Source organism: Epinephelus moara, chromosome 2, assembly GCF_006386435.1.
Source record: "Epinephelus moara isolate mb chromosome 2, YSFRI_EMoa_1.0, whole genome shotgun sequence".
In the NCBI taxonomy this organism is placed as follows: domain Eukaryota; kingdom Metazoa; phylum Chordata; class Actinopteri; order Perciformes; family Serranidae; genus Epinephelus; species Epinephelus moara.
Genome location: NC_065507.1, coordinates 31105764 through 31117667, shown reverse-complemented (window position 1 = coordinate 31117667; position 11904 = coordinate 31105764). Strand labels below are relative to the sequence as shown.

The following is an 11904-nucleotide window of genomic DNA, read 5'->3' as shown; positions in this document are numbered from 1 at the left end:
TGTTTCTACAGTAGCCCAGGGTGGACAAACCAAACACTGGCTCATTCAAATCTTTGTGTTGCCCACTGTATTTAGCAGCCCCTCCGTGATGAGCCCAACAACGTCACAAAAGCGCTGATTTGCAACATGAAACTGCTTTATTCAGTGTTGTTACCGGTTTGTTTTGAAGAGGAAGAGCCCTCTGAGGAGAATTCAGCTCCAGGTAAAAACCTCCTGAACATCTGGATAGTAAATTAACAGAGAAAGAAGGTGAACATTCATTAGCAAGTGCTGGGTTAGTGTCTGTTATGTGATGAGCTGAACAGCATCAGAGAAAACGTGCAATGCTTGGCACATGGAAAAAGTTTCAGCTGGTTGCAATCTGCAATCCTCACCACTAGATGCCACTAAATCCCACACACTGCTCCTTTAATGAAACAATGTACTTCTTACTTAATTCAAAACATTATAAAGCAGCTGATTTCAGTACACTACATGCAAGCTACAAGAGGATAGTTTCTAAAGATTCTGTCAAAGGTCTGTTATCGATCTATTACTGGCTCAGAGGAAGGATGGCAATGGGACAGGCCAGCAGAGCCTGTGACCTTGCCTAAAAGTGGACCAGCCCATCAGGAGTCAACAGGCATATGAGCTACAAACAATAGCAGCATTTAAAACTGCAAATGGCCTCCGATAATCTCCACAGAGCTGGCACTGTCCCACTTCACATAACATTGGATCCAAATTTAACTGTTCCTGACCTTTTTACTCTGAGCGGCTGATGAACTGTGGAGCTCCACGGCAGACCTTGCTTGTCTATTGTCTGAAACGGGACAACAAAACACTGGCTGGGGACAATGGAGGGTCACTGCAGAGGGCTTGAAATAATCACAACAATGACAGCTCCCATATTTAAAGCTGCAAAGAGACTTCCAACTGCAGCGCCTAAGTGCTTTGTTATTAACAGGAAGCGCCGCTCCCCATGAAGAATAAACAGCACTTCTCTTTACTGGGTGAGTCATGGTAGCAGGTTTCATTGTTTCCTTCACTGTGTGATTGATACCACTGAGCCTATAAATGTCTTCTAAAAACTCAGATACAGTACAGAAACTAACGCAGTAAAAGATGTGAACACTAAGAGTCCATCAGTTTGCTCTGAATAAGAAAAATGAAAGAGGACTTTGGTAGAAAATGCCTTTCTAAGCATTGGTAGCCAGACAGAGATCACTGGGTCATCATGCATCTGCAGCGCTCTTCCTGTGTGAAGCTGATGGTGCTCAAAGCAGGCCACGAAAACAGGTTCTCTGACCGGCAGACAAAAGGAGAACAGAGATTGTCGTTTGATTACAAGTGTCAATATCTCATCAAGGGTGATGACAGAAGCTGCAGGTCGAAGTTGTGCAGACAATATCCCAGAAAGACGAAATGAAAGGTCTTTCGGCATCATTTGATAAGAGGGGAAGCTACTCGATTGTATGTTATCAGGTCAGCAGGATGAGCAGGGGAAAAAAAAAAAAAAATCAATGAAGCACTTCAGATTAGATGTCAGACCAGTAGCCAGAGATACAACCTCACTGTGTGACTCGGAGTAGATGCTGAAATACAGGAGGCAGAATGTTTGAAATGAGTCAGACTTCGAAGTAAATTGAACAGCGAAAGAGGGAGAGGAAATGCTGTCACCACGCATGCCCTTCATTCCACTGATTTGTCACATGCGAACTGCTCAACTTCCACGTGTGGCTTAAAAGCAGGGCATTCTGGTTTTGCTTAGTACTTGTCAACAAAAACACTGCAGTGACTTCATAGAGGAACATTATTATTCAACATTCACCCCCACTCTTAACACTCATTGCAGCAGTGCTGCACAGATGAGCAATTCATTCCAACAGAAATGTCTTTTTTGACCCAATTATAGCCATTGAGATACAACAGCCACGACTTCACATCCTTCCTGCAAGAGGAAGCTCCTGTTCATCTGCTTGTTTTGCTCTATATTCTCTGAAGTACAACTTCATAAAAATGTTCAGTCAGGATTTTTTTTTTTGGCACCCTTGACACCACAGTTAAAGGTGTTAAATAACAAGAACGCCTGCACAATTGCATGCAAACCAATAATCCACTATAATGTTTAGTTGTTTGTTTTTGGTTGAGACTATATTAGAGTGGCTCATTTCTTAGACTCTATGGTGTTCTGCAACATAGTGTGAGATGCTGTTTTGTTTTCTTTTTAAAGATATTTTTTGGGGCTTTTTAGCCTTTAATTTATAGGACAGACAAGCGTGAAGGGGGGAGAGAGAAAGGGAGTGACATGGAGCAAAGGGCCACAGGCTGGAGTCAAACCCGGGCAGCTGCGGCAACAGCCTTGTACATGGGGCGCCTGCTCTACCACTAAGCCACCGACGCCCCGAGATGCTGTTTTTTTAATATGTGCTATTGTGAAAAACTCTGCCCATTTAAGTGGTGTCCAAAAAAGAAAAAAAAAGGAATTTAGGTCCACAGAGAACCTATGACTCAGGGCTCAAGGTGGCCCAATCAATTTTAATGCAACAGAAAACCTGCCACCCACACCTGGAATTGAAAAAAAGCCAGCATCAGTATCAAATAAAGACATTTACATAAGTAAAATATAGTCTAAAGATCAGAAAACACATATGTCAGCTAACACTTTCAGTAATATTTTATTGGAAGAACATTAGGTGTACAAAAACATACAGATACAATGCTAAGGGAAATGACTGGCCATCCATATTTTGTTTTTTTCCCCTTCAGTCACCTCCCACCTAACCGTTACCCACTGATGGTGCAAAAGATAAAACACAAGATAAATACAAAATACCCCCCAAAAATGCTTAGAGAACATAACATCAAATATTCAGTGCTCCAAAAAAGATGCATTTAGTCAGCACCAAGCTCAGGGACATCCAATACAAAGCACCTTAATACACAAAAATACAAGTGGTCTTAATCATAGGCAAAGTACTGTTCGTCAGGCCAAATAAAATAAGAGCATGGGTGGATCATGAGACAATGGGCCCCTGGGCACAAATAGGCAAAAGGCCCAACCACTTTTGTTGTTGCTGTTTTGCATCTTTTTGTTGCCATTTTTGAGGTAATTTTGTGTCTCTTTTGGTTGCTTTGTCTCGCTGTAGTTAAGTTGTTTCTCTGCTGTTCCTTTACATCTCTTTGTGGTGTTTTTGTGTCTCTTTGGGGTCAATATGTGTTAATTAGAGCAACATTTTGCAGGTGAAGGCCAGATGGGCCCCTGAAACTTTTGGGCCCCATGGGCCTGTGCCCACTTGGGCATGGATAAGAGAGGTTGCAAGGTTCAGTAAAATTTCTGGGCTGATCTGCAAAGGGCAAATGTGATTTTTTTTTCCAGTTTAAGAAACAACATTGAGTCCCTCTTTAGGGGAAGCGAATGCAAATGCGTACCTTTTATACTCAAAGTTATATCCAGATTTTAGTTAAAACAAAAAGTACTGAGGTTCAGTAAATAACACAGTCCTCCTTGTATCATTGTACCATTTAAGCATCCCAGACTCCTCACTTTGAGCTGTGTACATGCTTCCTAGCTCATCGTGGACACGGATGGGAGACCCTCCTATCTGCAGGACACACAGCATGGTGGTGTTGTAGCTCAGCTATGCTCCAGCACTTTATCTGTATCCTTGCTACACATGGACATCTTTGGAGGTACAGAGGGGAAATACAGTATATAGGACAAAAAAGCAGGGGGGCTGGAGTATGAGCCCTGGAGGGGGATTCAGTGTGACTTCAAGATAAGGGGCGAGCTGCAGCCCCGGGCTTCCTCAGTGAAACACATCGTGGGTAGATATCTGGAAAAAAGGCTCTCATATAGCTCCTGTCAGCCAATGGGAGGCTCCAGCCACTGGAGTAACTTTGGCAGCAAGATAAGCCATCCCTGGTGTGACTGTTGGTGAATCAGCACCATTATGGTTTTGTTGACTCAATGGTCTGTAGTATCTATATCCTGTTGAGCCCAAACTGTCATGGGCGAGGCTTGGTTTCTGTTTGACTGCCGCCAAGCATGTGGTTAAGCTGTTGTCTGCTTTTACTCCATGTTGCAGAGCTTGTAATTTGGCAAAACAAAAAGAGTAACAGGCTTTACTTGTTCCCTTATATTAAATATATTTATGCTCTTCAGGGTGCTAATAGTTAAGACGTAGTCCATTAAAAACATCTGATTCTTTATACCAAAAGGATTTAAACAAAGGTGTAATTATATCTAAGCCAGTGACTTCTCTCACTCTTTCCCACCACAGAGGGTTCACATCAGTGATTTTAACTCCACCTAGTGGTCCATGATTAACACTTACTGTTGAAAAGCACCAGTAGTCATCTCCCTGTGTCTACACCATTGTGGTCGCAGCAAATTAAAAATAACACGACAGCTCAAGGATCCAGATGTATGGGCCTTGCTGTGAGAATAAAAGACAAAGAACACCGATGACTGAATATGTTTAGTCTACTTTTGATATTGCAGAGGAAACTGACATCAAAAGGTGCGGGCGGGCTCAAAACGGTGTGACCCCATGGAGACCCAGCTGCTCTGAGTCTAATATTTCCTGCTTTCCCGACAAGCCAAACAGAAGCTTCCAGACGGCCTCAGACTACTGGGAATGTTATCAGTGGTAACGTGAACAGTACACAGCAGATGTTCAAATCAAATGAGAGACAGAACACACACACACACACATCTCAAACATCCTTGTGTAAAAAAGCTTTTATGGCAACAAGTTGAACAACATTTAATTCAGATGTTAGTGTTTTGTTGAAGTTATATGATCAAAGTCACAAAAATACAATACAAAAAACTTACTGTCTCACTGTTACTGTCTGAGCTTATCTGTGTTCTGTAAACTTGAATATAACCTGCTACAAAAATTTGTATACATTTATAAGATCAAGACCTGGTTGTCTTCACATAAAGTGAAAACATTTTGGCAAACAATTATTGTCTTTAGTAAATGTAAACATCAGCAACAGCCTTGTGATTAAGGCTCAGAGGAAATGAGGTTTTAGTGGTCCCATAACATTTTCTCAACTTCATCCATCCAGTCACATGGAGATTCTTCCTCAAAGTCTCTGTGAAGAGAGGACAAACAGTACAAGACACTTAACCTTTGTTTTCATATTAGATGTCATACAAAAACAGTACATTCCATGCATTCAACAGGGATTCATTCAACCCTGTCTTTATACATTAATATTTGATGTGAATTTTGACGTGATTATGTTTATTTTTCCAAGTGCTTTGATTTTTTTTATAATTTACTTTACATATACTCTCTGCTTTGGAAGTTCAAAAAAGTGAGTCCTCCTTGTTAACACTATAAATCATGATAACTTACGTGTCCTCATCATCAGAGCGAGGCTGCATACGCTCCTCATCTACGGTCACTTCAGGCTCAGGGCCGTCAGTGTCATCACCCTGCGGCTGGGAGAGGGGTCCCACCAGAGGGTCCTCGCCTGAAAATAGAAACAACAGGAGACTGTTTATATCGCCTACTACACTGACATATGACATACACCTATCAGAAGTGGAATGATTCTGAAATGTAATCATAACATTCACATTAGGGTTAATTGTGTGCGACAGCAAAGTCACTCAAAATATCGTATTCAGATTTCAACAGACCTCCTGTGTGTATTATAAAGGTGCTGAAGGCTCTGTTCAGCCGGGCCTTCTCCAACAGACTCAGAAGCCTCTCAGGAGGATCCCTGTCCCATCGTCTCCTCGGCCTGCTGTCCTCTGGCTCCTCTGACACACCTGGAAAAACCAGGGACCCAGCTTTTACACCCTGATACTGTACTTCATCCTCCAAACTTGAATTTTTTTTAAAAATAAGGAAGAGAAAACACTGCTTATGCTGTCATACTTCCATGCGTAGATCCGATGAGGGTCTGGTTGGTTGATGCCATGCTGTTCGATGAGATGAGGCTGGCATTGGCCAGCACCTGCAGTACAGTGTCTGATGGCTCAGCAGTCCACTGCTTTCGAGGGACCGGCTCTCTGCTCTCACAGTGAACTTCAGGTAACTCCATGCCTGAGATGAAGGTTAACTTAGAATTGTTTTGTTGTTGTTGTTGTACTCAAGAGGATCCTAATAAGAAAGGGCATTTCTATTGTGCTGACAGTGCATGCACAAAATCACAAAGAGCAAGGAGAGAATAATAAGCACACAATATAATCAAAAACAGAGGAACATGTAAAAGAGTCAGGAACCTCTCTTGCTTCAAGCGATGTTCTAGCAGAAAGTAAGGATATTATAAAAAACTTTTATAGTTTCCTCGGCAGAAAGCAATGAGGAGGCACCTGTCATCACTTTAAAGTTTGCTTTTAGTGCTAATTCCTGCTTCCTTAACCTTTCCCAGAAAGCATTACAGAAAGACTAAGGTCCCTGTGTTTTGGGTAGGGCTGTGTTGAGGTAGTATAGGAATAGGATAAAATCATGAAACACAAAAATATGATAGTGCTATTTCTAAGTGACAACCCCATGTATGCTCATATCAGTCTTCAGGATGTTCTTTTTTCATGATGACATTGTTAACTTTGACTTGGACTCTACCTTCAATTGTTGATGATTTCATTAAACTCTTCTCTCCCAGAAGATGAGCCACCTTCTCTCCCTCTTCTCTATTCCATCGACCCTTGCGCCTCCCCTGTTCCTGCGTCTCCAGCGCCTGTAAAGGATTCAAAACACTGCAGTAAATCAAACACATAACATGAGCTCAGTGGCCATCTGAACTAACAGCAGCTTGTCAAAGGTCAGATTCCACATAGGGTCAACACAGCTGGGGAAATTGTGTGAGAGTTTAAATTCTCACGTTGACACATGTTGTGACAATATGTCGTAGTGATGGATGAGCAGTGAGATGTCAACATGCAGGAAGTTCAGCTGCAGTGAATGGCACTTTTATCAGCACAGGTAGTGACTGCGTCTGTACCTGGGAGGGTAGATGTCTACGCAGGAGCCTGGAAACCCGATGAGAGGTCAGGATGCTGTGCAGGGACGGCCTGTCTTTTGGGTTTGTCTTAAACATCTGCTTGACCAGATACTGCAGCTCGTAGGGCAGGTGATTAGGAAGGGCAGAATACACACCCCGACACACCTTAAGAATCAGGCTCTTCCAGCTGGATGCCTGGAACTGGACAAAAGAATGAGGTGTGAGAATCTCCAGAACAACAAACCACGCCACAAAATCTGAGCCATGAAAAATACATAACACATAATCTGTCTCAGCTGAACATAGTAGGCCTCTATCATTCCATAACAATGCTTTGTAGCATCTCACTGTGCAGTAAGTACTTTATACAATGATTCACTGACAGTAGTTGGAGAGAGGGCCCACAGTCAAACCCGAAAAACATGCAGAGGAGGGAAGGGAAGTACCGGGTGTCGCAGGGTGCAGAGCTCGTACAGAACGCAGCCCAGAGACCACACATCACTGCAGAACACATAAACACAGAGATGGTTATTCATTTACACCAGACATTCATCACGTACTGGCACAGTCAGAAAGATACAAGACTGGTTAACCCACGCATGAGTTACATAATCACTGCTGAGCTGAGAACACAGACTGTTTTGAAAACTCCTCATTGTTGGTGTATTTATTGACACTCCGACATCCAAGACTGGATAATGGAAAGTATTGTAATCACAAGCTATGTTAATGGGAAACTCTAAGTAAACATGGGAACTGAGGAAAGATTGTGGGATTTTTAGTTAAAACGTCTGTCTGATGTTTGTTTGGCCAATAGTCTATAAAGTGTCAGATATTAGAGCAGGGGTGTCATACTCATTTTAGTTCATGAGCCACATACATATATATATTTTTAATCTTTTTGTGTTAAGAATTACAAGTACATTCTGTAGATGTTCATCCTTTTACAAAACAGATAATCAGCCTGAGAAGTCTTAAGAAAAACAAGTGCAATTTCAACAGTATGTCTCAGTTTTTCCACATTCAGTCAGTCTGCTTCTCGCTGTCATTACATGTGCATTTATCCAGACATTTACTGATACAGATTCTTTTGAACTGAAGCTGCTGATTGACAGTATTTTGCACAATGTTCAGTGTCTTTTTAGAAGTATTTATTGTCATAACAGGGGACTCTATTCTGGTCAGGGTGGAAACTTGCTCCTGGAACCTGGCACCTCTTAGTCTAGTCATCTAGTGGGCCGGATTGGACATTTTGGTGGGCCGGTTCTGGGCTGTATGTTTGACACCCCTGCATTAGAGTCCCTTTAAAGTACCAATGACAAGAGTTATGAGAACGGTTTGTGCTCATAAATATACAAAAATATTGGATAACACTTTACTTGAAGGTATCTACATAAGGGTGACATGACACTGTCATAACTATGACATGACACTGTCATGAACTTGTCATGAACATTATGTACATGTCATAAATGTTTATGACTGCTGTCATTAAGTGTCATTCGGTTTTTGTAATGACAAGTTGACATTGTTTGGGTTGTCTTGATTTTGACAAGTTGACATTAATCAAAGTGACATTACCAGAAGTTGTCTTTGTCATGACACGTTGACATTAACAAGAAATGCACCTCTTTTTGTGTTTATGACAAGTTGACATAATGAGTATTATTGTTATGACAAAAGACATCTTCTGGTAATGTCATCCTGGTTAATGTCAAGTTGTCATTATAAGGACATCCCAAACAAATTTAATGTCAATATGTCATGACAAAGACATCTTCTGGTAATGTCATCCTGGTTAATGTCAAGTTGTCATTATAAGGACATCCCAAACAAATTTAATGTCAATATGTCATGACAAAGACAACTTCTGGTAATGTCACTTCGATTAATGTAATGTTGTCATAATCAAGACAACCCAAACAATGTCAACTTGTCATTACATAAACCGAATGACACTTAATGACAGCAGTTATAAACGTTTATGACATGTACATAATGATCATGACAGGTTCATGACCGTGTCATGTCATAGTAATGACAGTGTCATGTCACTATTATGTAGATACCTTCAAGTAAAATGTTACCAAATATTGTAAAGAAGACAAAGCACATACATTGTTTCTATATGTTCTATGTATTTGAATAATGTGGTACATAGTGTGCATGTGCTCTGCCTCCAGAGTAAAATTCAGAGTAGATATACGACAAACACTGAAATATAAAAGGGCAGTGGTGATTTTGTACAAACATTACACAGGGTAACATACTGTATACAGACGCCTTACTTTGATTCATGTCATTTGTATTGATTTTTTTCCAATTAATTGTATCCTGTGTACCTTATTTCTGGTTTCTTGTTTTTTCTGAATATATAATCAGTCCAACCAAGGGTTTATGTAAATAACATTACATGCACATTCTGTATATCTTATAGAAATGAGCATAGTAACAATATTGATGTGTATAGACTTCCTCAAAAGACCATTATAAGCCCACACTCTCTGTGAACGTACGTTGGCCTCTAGCACATTTTACAAATTGTATGTATACATATATCAGTTATTTTCAGGTTCTCTGGTGTTGTTCTTCTATATTAATTGGGTATACATTCTTTGCCTTACCAGATTTATGCTTAATGTATACTCACCTATCATGCAAAAAGTCATTGGAATGTATAGGAGCGTGTAGCTGCTTACTCTCCTGGGTAACCTGCCCATCTACCTAGTAGTGCTCCCACTACACCACTGATCTAGAGTCATTAAGCTTTCATTTTATTTTCATTTTAACCTGTGCCATATAAATTGTAGGGACCAGCCAAACAATCACAGCAGCATACCTTTTATTGTTGTATGGCTTGTTGTCCCAGATTTCTGGAGCCACATAATATGGCGTCCCGACATATGTTTGAGCGTACGCCTTTGAGCTGCAACACAATAACAAAAAAAGGTTCAAATGTAACAGCAGCAAATCAAGCACTGAGAATTGATTTTGAAAAAGGCAAACTATAAAGTGCCGCCTGCCTCTTTCCTGTACCTGTTCAGAATACACGCCGAGCCAAAGTCTCCAAGCTTGATTGTCCCATTATCTGTCAGGAAAATGTTCTGGGTAAGGAAATGAAAGGGAAGTGATGACTTAACATGAAGCGAAAATAAGAGCAGCCAGCCATGGCAAAATGATGATATTATGCAGAAGTGGGAGATAATGTTGTGATCTTATCTCGATCAGCAATTTCATCATTGTTCATTTCACTCCACAGCGCTCACAATGATGAGATTTTATCAACATGCGCCCAACCAATAAACTAAATTATCGACTTCTAGTTCTGCTTCAGAGAACAAACACACAGAACATGTTGTGAAAAACATTCTTCATGAGTTCATAATGTCTGGTCTATGTATCTATGTGCATTTACATAAAATAAAATCTGTTAAGATGCATAGTGAGTATAAACTATAATGTCCAGAGATTACTTCACCTTGGACTTCAGATCTCTGTGCAAAACCCGTTTATCATGGATATGGTGTGTGGCAGCACACATTTGGGCAAACCACCTCAAGATCTGGAAATATAATATTTCAATGAAACAACATTCAAAAAGCAAAGCATTAAAAAATAAAAATAAAACAAATTGTTACATAAAATCAGTAGAACAGTTTTTAGAAGTGGAGGCCTACATCATCAACAGAGAACTGCGTAGTTTTCTGTAGCCGGATCTTCTGGAGCAGGTCTCCTCCACTGCAGTACTCCATCACAATACACAGGAGGTCATCAGCTGAGCAAACACAATCACACTGCATATTCCACAGTCCAAACAACAATAACTATATGTCTTGTAATAAGAGAGTTAGGATTGTGGATACCTTCAAATGCCTCCCTGAAGGCCACAATGTTAGGATGTTTCATTCTGGACAGCAGGATGGCTTCTCTCCTACAACTCTCCAATTTGGACTGATTCTATAAAAGTGCAAACACAAGCATAGATGCATTCTCCATTATGCAAAACAAACAGGCTCCACGCCTCCGTGTAGGCAACAATCCGGTAGGTTATCAGCACAGAGCAAATAACATTACCATATCCGACCCCAGGCAATAACGTTACAGTCTGAATACAAATATTCTGCAGCTGCGTAGTTTAGAGGGTGGTGCAAATCCAACATCTATTCATCTTTAATTCATACCTTATTACTAATATGAGGGATCCAGTTACACAGCCCTGTTACCTGTTCCACCACACAGGTGAGGGGGAAGCAACAGTATGCACAGAGCAACACCATCTTTGTTTGCACATACCTTTGGCAGCTGGATTTCTTTGACCACATACTCCTCTTGACTGCTTTTACACTGGACTAACAAAGCTCGACCGAAAGACCCTTCCCCGATGACTTTCTGGAGTGAGTATCTCTCCATGGAGACCCTACACAAACAACAAAGAGAAAGGATAAAAACAACTAATCTCCCTATAACAGTGTGAGCCTGTGGAGGCGAGAAGACTTCCTTGTTCTGGTCGTCAGTGCTCACATTAATACATTTACAACATGTAATAAAAGACTAATGCACAAACACTACCCGGGCTCGTGCTGTTTGTTTGCCCGCTACTTCCTTATTATTGTATGACGTAGCGCGAGAGTCACTTGTACTACGCGGCGTGGCCGCTAGATAGCGGTAGATTATAATCTCTAAATCAGATTGAGCCTCGTAGAAGGTTCCGTGACGGCCGTTATAATGTTGTAATAATTTATCCGAGTAGTCTGCTGGTTTTAAATTAGGGTAAACTGTTTTTCAAATGCTTACATAATGCATTTTAATGTTCACGCTTTTATTACTAACGTGTTTTCGGTCAGTTGCGTAATGGTATTGTCTGTATTGTTGGCTCTGTTCATGGTGTTCCTGCTTTTTTCTACGATGTTTGCTGTTCTTCGTCGACTAAAGGATTCAAAAAACTAAAGTATGACT

The 11904-nt window shown here is 40.8% G+C and overlaps 1 protein-coding gene across 1 annotated transcript; it reads right to left on the bottom strand.

Annotated features, from left to right (window-relative positions):
• Positions 1–4705: 4705 nt before the first annotated feature.
• nek3 (NIMA related kinase 3) lies at positions 4706–11563 on the bottom strand. The gene is made up of 13 exons (XM_050066503.1): positions 11242–11563; positions 10812–10905; positions 10626–10723; positions 10427–10510; positions 9985–10052; positions 9788–9874; positions 7395–7449; positions 6949–7149; positions 6570–6684; positions 5880–6047; positions 5639–5770; positions 5352–5469; positions 4706–5085 (listed from the first exon to the last, which is right to left on the bottom strand). Exons 1-13 carry the CDS (start codon positions 11356–11358, stop codon positions 5019–5021), a joined length of 1404 nt encoding a protein of 467 aa, XP_049922460.1. The 5' UTR covers positions 11359–11563; the 3' UTR covers positions 4706–5018.
• Positions 11564–11904: the final 341 nt, after the last annotated feature.